Source organism: Naumovozyma castellii, chromosome 4, assembly GCF_000237345.1.
Source record: "Naumovozyma castellii chromosome 4, complete genome".
Taxonomy (NCBI): Eukaryota; Fungi; Ascomycota; class Saccharomycetes; order Saccharomycetales; family Saccharomycetaceae; genus Naumovozyma; species Naumovozyma castellii.
Window position 1 is genome coordinate 719,395 of NC_016494.1, and position 12,479 is coordinate 731,873.

The 12,479-nt window shown below is 36.6% G+C and overlaps 6 protein-coding genes across 6 annotated transcripts; 3 read left to right on the plus strand and 3 right to left on the minus strand.

The window, feature by feature from the left end:
* Positions 1–46: 46 nt before the first annotated feature.
* On the minus strand, positions 47–2,173 carry HSC82 (Hsp90 family chaperone HSC82; the record flags this gene model as incomplete). Its single annotated transcript, XM_003676281.1, has 1 exon — positions 47–2,173. One exon carries the CDS (start codon positions 2,171–2,173, stop codon positions 47–49), a length of 2,127 nt encoding a protein of 708 aa, XP_003676329.1.
* Positions 2,174–2,523: 350 nt separating this feature from the next.
* On the minus strand, positions 2,524–5,472 carry RTP1 (Rtp1p; the record flags this gene model as incomplete). The annotated part of the gene is made up of 1 exon (XM_003676282.1): positions 2,524–5,472. One exon carries the CDS (start codon positions 5,470–5,472, stop codon positions 2,524–2,526), a length of 2,949 nt encoding a protein of 982 aa, XP_003676330.1.
* A 240-nt stretch (positions 5,473–5,712) lies between these two features.
* ADD37 (Add37p) lies at positions 5,713–6,309 on the minus strand (the record flags this gene model as incomplete). The annotated part of the gene is made up of 1 exon (XM_003676283.1): positions 5,713–6,309. The coding sequence occupies one exon, from the start codon at positions 6,307–6,309 to the stop codon at positions 5,713–5,715; it is 597 nt and encodes a 198-aa protein (XP_003676331.1).
* Positions 6,310–7,016: 707 nt separating this feature from the next.
* On the plus strand, positions 7,017–7,949 carry SSO2 (syntaxin; the record flags this gene model as incomplete). The annotated part of the gene is made up of 1 exon (XM_003676284.1): positions 7,017–7,949. One exon carries the CDS (start codon positions 7,017–7,019, stop codon positions 7,947–7,949), a length of 933 nt encoding a protein of 310 aa, XP_003676332.1.
* Positions 7,950–9,910: 1,961 nt separating this feature from the next.
* RGM1 (Rgm1p) lies at positions 9,911–10,861 on the plus strand (the record flags this gene model as incomplete). The annotated part of the gene is made up of 1 exon (XM_003676285.1): positions 9,911–10,861. One exon carries the CDS (start codon positions 9,911–9,913, stop codon positions 10,859–10,861), a length of 951 nt encoding a protein of 316 aa, XP_003676333.1.
* Positions 10,862–11,386: 525 nt separating this feature from the next.
* On the plus strand, positions 11,387–11,935 carry NCAS0D03920 (uncharacterized protein; the record flags this gene model as incomplete). Its single annotated transcript, XM_003676286.1, has 1 exon — positions 11,387–11,935. One exon carries the CDS (start codon positions 11,387–11,389, stop codon positions 11,933–11,935), a length of 549 nt encoding a protein of 182 aa, XP_003676334.1.
* Positions 11,936–12,479: the final 544 nt, after the last annotated feature.

Consider the following 12,479-nt stretch of genomic DNA (forward strand, 5'->3'; position numbering starts at 1 on the left):
TGTGCAACCTAGAAACGATTTATAAAATTTAGATCATTAAATGCATTTAATCAACTTCTTCCATTTCAGTGTCAGCTGGAACAGCTTCAACTTCGGCTTCAGCAGCAGCTTCTGGTTCAGTCTTTTCTTCTTCCTCTTCTTCATCTTCATCAATGTTCAAACCAAGAGAAATCAATCTGTTGATTCTTGAAGCAAAGGAATTTGGTTCTTCTAAAGTGAAACCAGAAGTCAACAAAGCAGTTTCATACAATAAGTTAGTCAAATCCTTGACAGTCTTATCTTGAGCACCACCTTCGTCAACTCTCTTCTTCAATTCCTTAATGATAGGAGACTTTGGAGAAATTTCAAAAGTCTTCTTAGAAGACATGTAAGATGACATGGTAGAATCTCTTAGAGCTTGAGCCTTCATGATTCTTTCCATGTTAGCAGACCAACCAAATTGACCAGTTCTGATAGCAGCTGGAGCATCCAATAGCTTGTGAGAGACAACAACCTTTTCAACCTTTTCACCCAAAATTTCCTTCAAAGCTGTGGTTAATGGTTCAAATTCCTTAATTTCCTTTTCTCTTTCAGCCTTTTCTTCTTCGGTTTCTTCTAGTTCGAAATCCTTGGTGATATCAACCAATGTCTTACCGTCGAATTCCTTCATTTGAGTGAAAGCGTATTCATCAATTGGATCAGCTAAGAATAGAACTTCGAAGTCCTTAGCCTTCAAAGCGTCTAAGAAAGGTGACTTTTCGATAGCCTTAATAGATTCACCAGTAATGTAGTAAATATTCTTTTGATGTTCTGGCATTCTAGTGACATAATCAGTCAAGGAAGTCATTTCATCAGTGGACTTAGTAGAGTTGTAACGTAGCAACTTAGCTAAAGCAGCTCTGTTTTGAGAATCTTCATGGACACCTAACTTAATGTTCTTGGAGAAAGCAGAGTAGAACTTTTCGAATTGTTCAGAATCTTCAGCAATTTCGTTGAAAGATTCGATCAACTTCTTAATAATGTTCTTTCTGATAACCTTCATAATCTTGTTTTGTTGTAGCATTTCTCTGGACAAGTTTAATGGCAAATCTTCAGAGTCAACAACACCCTTAACGAATGATAACCAGTCTGGGATCAAATCTTCAGCTTCATCAGTAATGAAAACACGACGAACGTACAATTTGATATTACTCTTCTTCTTCTTACTTTCAAACAAATCGAATGGAGCTCTCTTTGGAATGAACAAGATAGCTCTGAATTCTAATTGACCTTCAACAGAGAAATGCTTAACGTACAATGGATCTTCCCAATCGTTAGAGATAGACTTATAGAAAGCATTGTATTCTTCTTGAGTAATTTCAGATGGGTTTCTGGTCCATAGTGGCTTAGTTTTGTTTAATTCTTCTAATTCAGTGACTTCTTCCTTAACCTTAGTAGTCTTTGGCTTTTCTTCTTCTTCACCTTCCTTGACTTCTTCTAGCTTTGGTTTCTTGTCATCCACTTCCTTAGCTTCTTCATCCTTCTTTTCTTCTTCAGCGACTGGAACTTCCTTTTCGACCTCCTTGGTAACTACCAATTGAATTGGGTAAGCAACAAATTCAGAATGTCTCTTAACGACTTCCTTAATTCTCTTTTCTTCCAAATATTCTAATTGATCATCCTTCAAGAATAATCTCAAAATAGAACCTCTACCAATCTTTTCATTTTCTTCATCTAATCTAACAGTGAAAGAACCACCAGCGTTAGATTCCCAGATGTATTGTTCATCATCATTGTGCTTAGAGATAACTTGAACTCTGTCAGCGACCAAGAATAAGGAGTAGAAACCAACACCGAATTGACCAATCATAGAAACATCGGCACCAGCAGATAAAGCTTCCATGAAAGCCTTAGTACCAGACTTGGCAATCGTACCCAAGTTGTTAATCAATTCAGCCTTGGTCATACCAATACCAGAATCTCTAATTTCCAAAACTTTTTGTTCTGGCTTTGGAGTCAATCTAATGAATAATTCAGGTTCAGTTTCCAATTGTTTTGGGTCGGACAAAGCTTGATATCTAATCTTATCCAAAGCATCGGAAGCATTGGAGATCAATTCTCTTAAGAAAATTTCCTTGTTAGAGTAAACAGTGTTGATAATCAAACTCATTAACTGAGTGATTTCAGCTTGAAATTCAAAAGTTTCACTAGACATCTTGCAGTTTATTTGACTCCTTCACGTACAGTATTATCTGTTGAAGTTATTGAGAACAGAAGAGTAATATAAAATGGAAATAAGTGACGATCATTTATGCTGTCGAAATCGAAGGCGCTTAAATAGTTAGTTGTGTGATTCATGTTAAGGAGAAAATTCGTTCACGGCGAACAAAAAAAGTTCCATGAAGTTCTTCGAGTTTCTGGAAATTTCAAAGTGGGCGGGTAAGAGAAGTCTTCTTTCAAATTTCTGGAAACTTCTACACTGTTCGGCGGCTAAAGTTTAAATCTTATATGCTATAGTTTAACCTAAATACTGTTGTTGTTCTACGTATGTGCATTAGATGCGTTCTATCTGTCTACTTTCAGTGATTCTAGGTTCTCCATTTCTAAGAGCACGACTTCGATCTGTTCACGGACTAAATAATCTTGATCGCGTTGTCTGACATATTCCAATAAATTCTTTAACTTCTCGTAGTCATAAGCTTGATTTTCCATATCTATACCCGTACTGTTTATTAGATCATGGATCAAATGTACTGCACTTCGCCTCATGACAAATGAGTGCTCTCCACTATTTGTTGGTGTGCTATCTGTTTCCAACTGTAGTATCCCGATGGCACAATCGACCATCTCTGCAATTCGAGATTGAACCCCCGCAGCGTTAACTTGTAGGCATACACCCAATATCGACATGGAGGACATACGAATTCTGTTATCCAATTCTTTGTACCGTCTAATTTTAGAGAGACACGTATCAATGAGAAGATTAGCATATTTTCCCTCGAACAATTCGTTCTCAAATTGAATGTAATTTATAAACACTTCACCCACCTTTAAAATATCATCAAGTTTATTCTTACCATTTTTATTTTCATAAAACTGTAATAAGACGTCCATTGTCGTTGTTGGTTCCAATTCAAGCAGTGAAACTAAACCCTTGGTGGCATTCATATAAATGAACGGGTCTGAACTTTTCAAGTACTGCAAGTGAAGTTGTAAAACCTTATCCAATTGAATGACACTAGATTTTGTTTCTACTAATTGCCGTAATTGTACCAATCCATGTGCCTTTATCGGGACCATGGGATCACTTAAATTAATCATTGCTCTGTCTAATAGTTCCTGATCATTTTGAACTTTTTCATCAATGTTATGTTCACCCTTATCATATGAGACCTCTGTGGAATTTAAAATATTTTCAATTTTATCATGTAAACGTTGGCATTCTGAACTTTTATTAATATATTTCATTAATTTCCTATTTATACTTTCCAACAGTACCTTTTCTTGCATTAACGCGCTTGATGTGGAGTTGGAAATGGTAGAGGATAATAATTCTAAAAGAGTGTTGAAGGCGGTGGATACATCATGAAATTCGTTTGCTTCATTGACCTCCTCTTCGGCATCTGAATCTTCCTCTTCCTCATCATCTGAGTCTACTGTATTTGCCTCATTTTCATCTTTAACAAAGTCAATCAAATCATCGATAACTACTAGGATATCTTTCACTTTCTTTATAATATCTGTTTTAAACTCTTGATTCATTTGTTCTAATAATTTTAGATCAATTAGAATTAGGACGTTCTTACCGATATCTTCATCCTCATTCAACGAAGTTGGTTGCCTTGTACTATCACTGGTTCTTGTTGCCTTGACCCATCTATTTAATACAATTAAGAATATTTTCTTAATGGCTTCGTCATCATTAATGAGTTTTAATAATTCGATGTAAAGCGCTACTGCGATATCCATATCTTTGAAAAATTGTGATATTTCATCCATCTTGGATTCAGGCTTATCTGTAATATTCAAGTTCGATAATGTATTATCAATACTCTTAATTGTGGAAGTCGATGTAATAATATATGGTAATTTAGTTTCCAAATCGATGGCATATTTCCAATTTTCATGTTCGAAATTGACTAAATTTAAACTTAATAAATTTAAAACTTCATCATTATTCGTCAGAACCATGTAAGATTTTAACATGGAGAGGATGACCTCATAATATGATTTCAATGAATCATCGTTTGTATTGGAGGTGGAGAGGTTTTTTTTTAGAAACAGAGCATAAATCCAAATATTTAAGAAAAATACTTTCCAGTCCTTAAATCCCACTAAATCTGAAATCAATTCCATTGAACTATTCTTAGATAATGATAACATTACATTGATACAGTCATTCAATTCCTTCACGCTATATTCTTGACCCTTTTCGTTGATCAATACTTTGTAAACCTTCATGAATAAGAAATCTCTCACAATTCTTTTATTTTTATTGAAAAATTGAACAATCAATCCATTAACACACTCCACCAAGATGGGACGATTAATGAATGTCAAAGCATCCCAAATTTGTTTAAATAAAGCATTCAAATATTGGAAATTCGACATACTCTTAGGCTTGCTCATTAATATTTGATTCACTCTTGCAAATTTATTAATGTCAATTTTCTCCTCATCACGGACACCAAGAACAAAATCAACGAGACTCAATAACCCATCCTCTGATCTTCTTATCGGTAATGTGGATAGATTATTCATTATGAATTCTTTAGTAGGGGAGGAAAGATGCAGTTCCTGTATTAAAAGCGTATACATCACAAATAACGAGTAAGTTTCCTGTTTATTTTCTAGCTTTAGGAGCATTTCTGGATATTTTACATCATCGGAATTCTGTTCGACTAAAGTAAGAATGGCCAAGAATAAATGGGTATAGATGGGGCCCCTTAACAATATGCCACGAATATAATCAGGATCATCATTGGAACTTTCATCTTCCATCAAGATAGGGTACAGAGTATCCACGATTCGGATCAAAGTGGCAGGATTAATTGTGTGTGTCAAGGGTATTATGTATTTAGGTTCATCCTTTTCATTCTTGGCCAATTGTTTTGCATTTTGTGGAATTCTCATACGAGAGGGAATATTTGCATCGATTCCATGGATAATTAGTAATGAAATTAGATCGTCTAGATACCTCATGTCATGCAGCGAAATTGGTAATAGGTTACTCTTATTTGATTTAATTAACGATTGATTTTGTAATGTCAATTCATGTAATTTGACAAAATATGCCAACAGTCTATCAACAAAATCATCATTCCCATGGAATCCCAAGCTGAGGTAGACAGATTCGTCTGTTGTAGTGCGTGTAGTGCCATTCAGTTTGGATAGGAAATTATCATTGAAATCTAGAAAGAAATTATCCAGTGGTGTATTTTTGATGAAATCGGGCGTTCCCTTCAATATAGTATTGATATTCGCTTCTGAATGCGGTTCCTTGATTGTACTCATAGCAACCACGATCTCCGTTTGCCTGGTCCTGTATACAAGAAAGGTTTAATGTAATACCACTATTTTAGTTTATATATACTAGTAAAAATAGATCGCTTGGCACGATTATTGATATGGATCGGAATCAGCCGCTGAGATGATTACCAGAAGGCATAAAATGTTTATGTTATATCTACACGCATATATGTATATATCTACACGCATATATGTATATATAGATAAATAGGGAGGCCAGTTCCACTATGCCATTACGTTCTCGACGATCTTTAGAAATGCAGGACACCAAACGGAGACGGACACATCAGTAATCATCCAATCTCTCAACAACTTCTGTGCTGGATAAGTGGACTCACTACTGTCCATCATCTGATCAAATAACTTGAAGAATTGTGTCAATACAAATTTGGTCAAATCATTCTCTAGACATGGATCCAAATTCCATTGGATCTTCTTCTTGTAATATTGGAATTGCTCGTCGGAGAGTCTGGACTGCAAGCTCAAAAGATGGTTGATCTTAGTAGTCAAATCCTCCCTATTGAGACTGCTCTTCAAGTCCTCCTCTTCGGGCATACGAGGCCTACTATTGCTACTTCCACTGCTGACGCTGCCCGAAGTGGAACGTATGGATGTACCCGATGTGGTTCTTCTGGCGATGCGGGGTGGAGGAGGTATATCGGAAGCCTTGATGGACTGTGCTGATGCAGAGACGATCCTGGTCTTTCTTCGTATGCTGTGTGGTTTGGGAGTTACCTGGAAGAGGAAACTGGGGCAGTCGTTGTAGCCGGGGACTTCTGCCTCGGAGCAGTTTTGGAAACTTTTAGTCACTTGTGAAGCCATGATGTAGTGGTTGTGCTTGGATGCGGTCTTGTACTTGTGCTTGTATATATATCTGTGTATTTATGTACGTATATATATATATATGTGTATATAGCTATGCGATCGAAAATGCGGGATTCAGAAGAGGAGAATGTCGTACGTGTCAATTATACGGGCTACCGAAGAGAGGGTATACGGGTAAGATGGATTAGGACACCAACTGTTGAGTATATTTTTACCGGCCTCGAGACTCGAGATCTGAGCTAGAGACTCAGATCCAAGAAACGCAAACGCGAGCTTACCAACAGTAGTGCTAGTCACTTTCAGAAAACTCGTGGGCCCTGGACCGTATGGGCTATCATTTGCTGTTGGCACAAAGGCTCTGTGCGTATTGTGGACAGGGCACGAAGATATCGGCCAGCATGTGTGCAAATCCTCTCTCTTTGCCTTGACGAACACAGGGCATGCCCTAAGGGCTTAACAATTTAACCCTACACTTGAGGCTGGGTAACCACACGATAGGGGATACTCGTGTCACACGATAATTTGTGAAAAAGTCTATTCCTCCTTTTGAACACAAACAATAACAAACGATGAACGACAAATAAAACGAAGTAACGGGAGCTGAAAAAAAACCACTAGCAACTCACCGAAAGAGGGACAATAAAAGAACAAGCTAGGTGAATACTAATAAAACCCTCTACCATACAAGACAAAGCACAGTCGCAATGAGTTACGATAATCCTACTTACGACGCTGGTAACCCATACGAACTTTCCAATCCTTACGAAGAGGAGAGCAACGATCTCTCTAACCATAATAATGATGACAAAAATGCTACTTATCATAACGTGGATACAAGTGCCAACACTAGTGGTGATTTCGTGGAGTTTATGACCAAGATAAATAACATTAATGGCAATTTACAAGTTTATGAAAGAAATATCGACCAAATTGACAGATTACAAAAGCAACTTCTTGTAGAGATTAACGATGAAGATACTGCCCAAATCAGACATCAACTGGATACTTTGGCCGCAGAGACTAGATCTTTACAAAATCAATTGAAATTCGATATTAAAGATGCACAAAGAGATGGTTTAAGAGATACAAATAAACAAACTCAAGCTGAAAATTCAAGACAAAGATTTTTAAAATTAATTCAAGATTACAGAATTATTGAATCGAATTGTAAAGAAGAAAATAAACAACAGGCAAAGAGACAATATTTGGTCGTTCAACCAGAAGCTACTGAAGAAGAAGTTGAAAATGCCATTAATGATGCTAATGGTCAACAAATCTTCTCACAAGCTTTATTAAATGCTAATAGACGTGGTGAAGCAAAGACTGCATTAGCAGAAGTCCAACAGAGACATCAAGAATTATTACAATTGGAAAAATCAATGGCTGAATTAAACCAACTATTTAATGATATGGAAGAACTTGTCATTGAACAACAAGAGAATGTGGATGTTATCGATAAAAATGTCGAAGATGCTCAACAAGATGTTGAACAAGGTGTTGGTTACACAAACAAAGCTGTTGATAGTGCAAGAAGAGCAAGAAGAAACAAAATCAGATGTTATATTATTGCATTCATTGCATTTGCCATTGTTGTTGTCGTTGTTGTGGTTCCCTCCGTTGTGGAAACCAGAAAGTAAACAACCTTCAATCAATATCACACATCTCAAAGACTTTCCACCATTTCTTCGTTTTCTTCAATGTATTTTACGTAAACCCATGAAGGATTTCCTTAATTCTTAATTACATCCATGAAACGTTTTGTATAGCGTTGTTTATCTCCCTTAGAATACCCCAAATTTATTTTTTCTCCTATTACAATTTAGTAAGTATAATATAATATAATTCAAATTCCATTTCCAAGATTTATTTAACTAAAACTAAAAGTAGATTTAAAGATGTTTCCCTTAATATTAGTCCCGATTTTGTAACGAACAAAAATACAAACCAGGGTGGAAAAAGGGCTAAAAATTAATTTTCCAAGAACCAGTTTTCGAAATTACTGTGGGGGTGTGAAATAATTGGCGCAGTCGCAACTACTGTAACTATTCCTAAATTTTAAAGAGAATAAATTCCCCTTAGTAGTAAATTGAAAGGCTTTTAAAAGTTCTTGGGTTTAAGACGAAATTGAATTACAATTCTTCTTTTGCGTTACGCCTATAACATCAAAGAGAAATGCTCAAACTCAGCTGGGTATCTTATATTCGCAATACTCAATATTTTTTAGCGTAGAGTATACTTGGGTGTTTTCCCAGTGAAGTCGTAGTGGGCGCTTTTTATAATATTTTTTTTCTGCATTCCGAAATTTTCAAAACAGAAAAAAACAACAACCCTGCCCGTTACCCGGAAAACTATTCAGGGGATGAACATTTGTTAGGTTTAGTTGAATTCCAAAACAGGCTCAGGCTGGATCACTTCCATACAAATGAGCAAATAGGATTAGGCATTTTTCTTTTTACTTGTTCTCCGCTTCGAGCCAGTGCTAAAGACATTGGAAGAAAAAAAAAAGTAATAACCACTAGGGTAACTTGAAGTTGCAGCATAGAAAGAAAAAGCTAATGTACGTATGCACATACGCATAGATCTATGAAACAGTTGTAAATGTATATGGAGTTACCTCATCAAGTAACGAACTCCGAATTACCCCAATGTATTGTACATACTTCAAGCCTCTCGTCTCCTCAAATATCCTAAATAAGCATCCCCGACTGCACTGCACAATTAGAGTTAATAAGATTCCGCTTACACCATCCTGCGTCATGGCTCAGATACCCTTGTATTGAATATAAAGTTTTGTCTTTGGCCCCCTCGGTGTCACGATTACGTAACACGACCGGACCTTTCCATAGGCAGGTAATATATGTTTAAAGTACTTTGAACAATAACCACAGCCTCATATGGAGAAGTACCCCATTGCAGATCAAAATTCTTACCCTAGAACCTTTCTTCGGGAAGGAACACACGACTTCACAGTTACGTAAATAGTTAGGGGAAGAGGGGGGGCGGTAGGAAAAAGGTACAGGACACCAGCTGGGAACTAGTGCTCCTTGATTCGAGGTATGATTTCGAACATGCCGTTTGCCTTTTCAGCAACCACGGGTGGAAACACGGTTTTTTCTTGCAATTCCTCTTGTAGCGTTCCTTGGACGGGATTAAATGGTCTCGAGAGTAAAGCCGAGGGAGAATAATCTCGCTGAGGAAGACCCGTAGCAAAAGAGAAGGACCCGTACATATCAAATTCTTGTTGTCCTGCGGAGAGATTAAAGTGTATAATTATTACATCATTAGTGGCCAGTAAGTACCCGCAGCAAAGTTCCTCAAAAAGAATGAATGAATGAATGAACTATTCTTTGCCTTCTCTTCATTGATGTAAAGCCAGTTGGCAAGAGTAACGCAAATCCTTAAGAAAAAGTAAAAGCCATTAACTCCAACTTTCTTTCTTACTCGAAGAGGAAAAGTTGATGGCTCTCTGTTTTTTGCTCTTGCAAGCTTATCTATTTAAGAATCGCAAATCAATCTTTCATATAGGTGGGTCGGCAATAACAACAGTAGCAACGATTATCCAAGAACAAATTTCACATTCACATTCTCTACCGCAACTATGCCAAGAAAGAGAATTGGAACTCAGAAGGAGAGAAAAACATTTGCATGTCAAGGGTATAAAGATTGTCATATGACCTTTACCAGGGAAGAACATTTAGCAAGACATATAAGAAAACACACTGGGGAGAAGCCATTTCAATGTTATATATGTTTTCGTTTTTTCAGTCGTATGGATAATTTAAAGCAACATAGAGACACTGTCCATGGTAAAAGTAATAATAGGTTCGTATCTATTAATCCTTCTAATCAGAGACAGAATAATTTCCATTATATAATTCCCAATAAGAAACCAACCAGGGCGAATGCCATGATTAATGGTAGTAATAACCCAATCAACAACAATAGTAACAGTAGTACACAGCTATTGAGAACATATCAACCGCAATTACCGCGAGATAGTACAGTATTTTACAATTGGTCAAGAGGCAATAATATCGAAGCGGCTCCCATGCCAGTACCAAATAAAATTATCTTGAATCAAATTGAAACAGAGAAAATCAAACGGGCCAATAAACTGGATTATTTGGGACAGGTTGCTGAGATGGGAGGTGGCAGATTCGAAAGAGACGGTAATGGTGGCACCAGAAGTCCTTTATTTTACTCTCAAGAATATTTGAACGAGAGGATGACGAAGAATAATGGTTACAACAACAGCAACAACAATAATAATAATAATATTAATAATAAGAATGAAACGGCATCTTCCAACCTTCCGTTTAGCAATAATTTTGTGGAAGTTTTGCATGAACAACGACTTGGGTCCAATGCAGAACTGCCGAAAGATACTCCCAAAGAATTGCAACCAAGTGAATCGCTGAAGATGGAGGCTGGAATACGTCCTGATACTAATGCAAGTAACGCCAATGCTGAAACCACGAAGAGAAAAAGTAAAGCGAAGGAAAGCAGTAGCCCCTCCAAGCTAAGTTTAGATTATATAATCACTAGATAATGTGGAGGATTCAATTATAGGTACCTTTCACACATATATTTACCGTATTGTATCATATCATATAATAACGAATCATAATCAAGCTCATTTAACGACGCACGTGATGGGAGAATGTTTAATCGACGTTGCATCTGTTCCGTAGAATGTTGCACGGTAAGCGGGAATGGATGCCGTTTAATGCGGAAAGCGGTCCTTTTTCCGCGGGCTTAATGGATTTCGCCGACGGAGATATGCAAAGACGGGTAACAGGCCCAAAAGGGAAATCAGGGGGTACTCCCCGGCACTTTCTACGACATGCTCAACAAGTAATCTCAAATCTACATCTACCCCATTCTTAACGCTAATCTTAAACGCTGTTGGTTCTGGTTTACTCGACAAATTTAAGGTACTACTCTCATCGAAACAAATAACAACAAATAAACTCAAACGTTTGTGCCGTTTACCACTTTTCTCCGGGAAATATTGAACAGCCAACTAATAATTTTAACTAAATTTAAGCAAACCAATATTCACACTAATCAGATAATGCTGCAATACAATATAGCCAACAATATGCATACGGAACAGATGGATACAAACCATCCGATAATACCAATACCCAATAATAATTATAACCCAAATATGAGCATGTTCAACCAGACAAATCTACCTAACACAAATAATGGCAATATTAGTGCTTCTCCCTTGATAAGCAATAGTACAATTATGCATAGTCCTGGTAGCAGCAATAGCAGCATCATGAGCTCACAAGGTAGCAGCTTCAGCGAAAATTCCATACTAAGTTATGAATTCAATCCATTAAGGTATAGAAATGACATGAATAAATCATTTGAAGATGATCTGATCTTTTGTCCAAGATCCTTATTGTCAGTGTCTGAACTGAAAAGATGCGAAGAACTAGATAGATTTATGTTCAATAAGGCATTAGAATTCAATAAAAATAATAATATTGCATCGATAAACCTGCATCCATCTAATAGCAATAATCATAATAATAACAATACAAGCCCGCTATCATCTGGAATAAAGTTCAACCCATACACTTCTGCAAGCTTTAATCCAACAAACCAATAAATGCTATTTTGTATCACTCCTTTTTTCTCTCTTCCCAGTTTATGTTTTTCAATTTTCATGTTTTATTACTTACTATTCATCAATTAAATAAATATGTTTACGTCCATCCATTCTATGTTATAGTATATATTTCTACATTTATTTCTCATTCCATTCAAAAATATACGTTTAATTAATTTGTCAAAATTCAGGCCGATTCATTAACAAATTTCCTGACCATGACAGATTAACCTATTTCATACATGATAGCCTTCAGTCACTTGATATTTTCCTCCGAAAATTAAGTAGATAAAACAATTTTAAAGGAAAATTTACTCCAACTGACACTAGAACATGATTGCTCAAAACTTCATGGCCAACGGCTTTCCAAATATGATGCACCATACTACTTTAATCTAGACATTATGTACCTGCCCAAGTATGCATAGTTCCCAGGATTCCCCACTTTTCATGAGCAGGCTGATGTGAGAAAACAGGAAACAATAGATTTATAGATCGCCGCGTAGGAAATGTTACGTCTGTTCCTTCAAAGTGACGCACTATC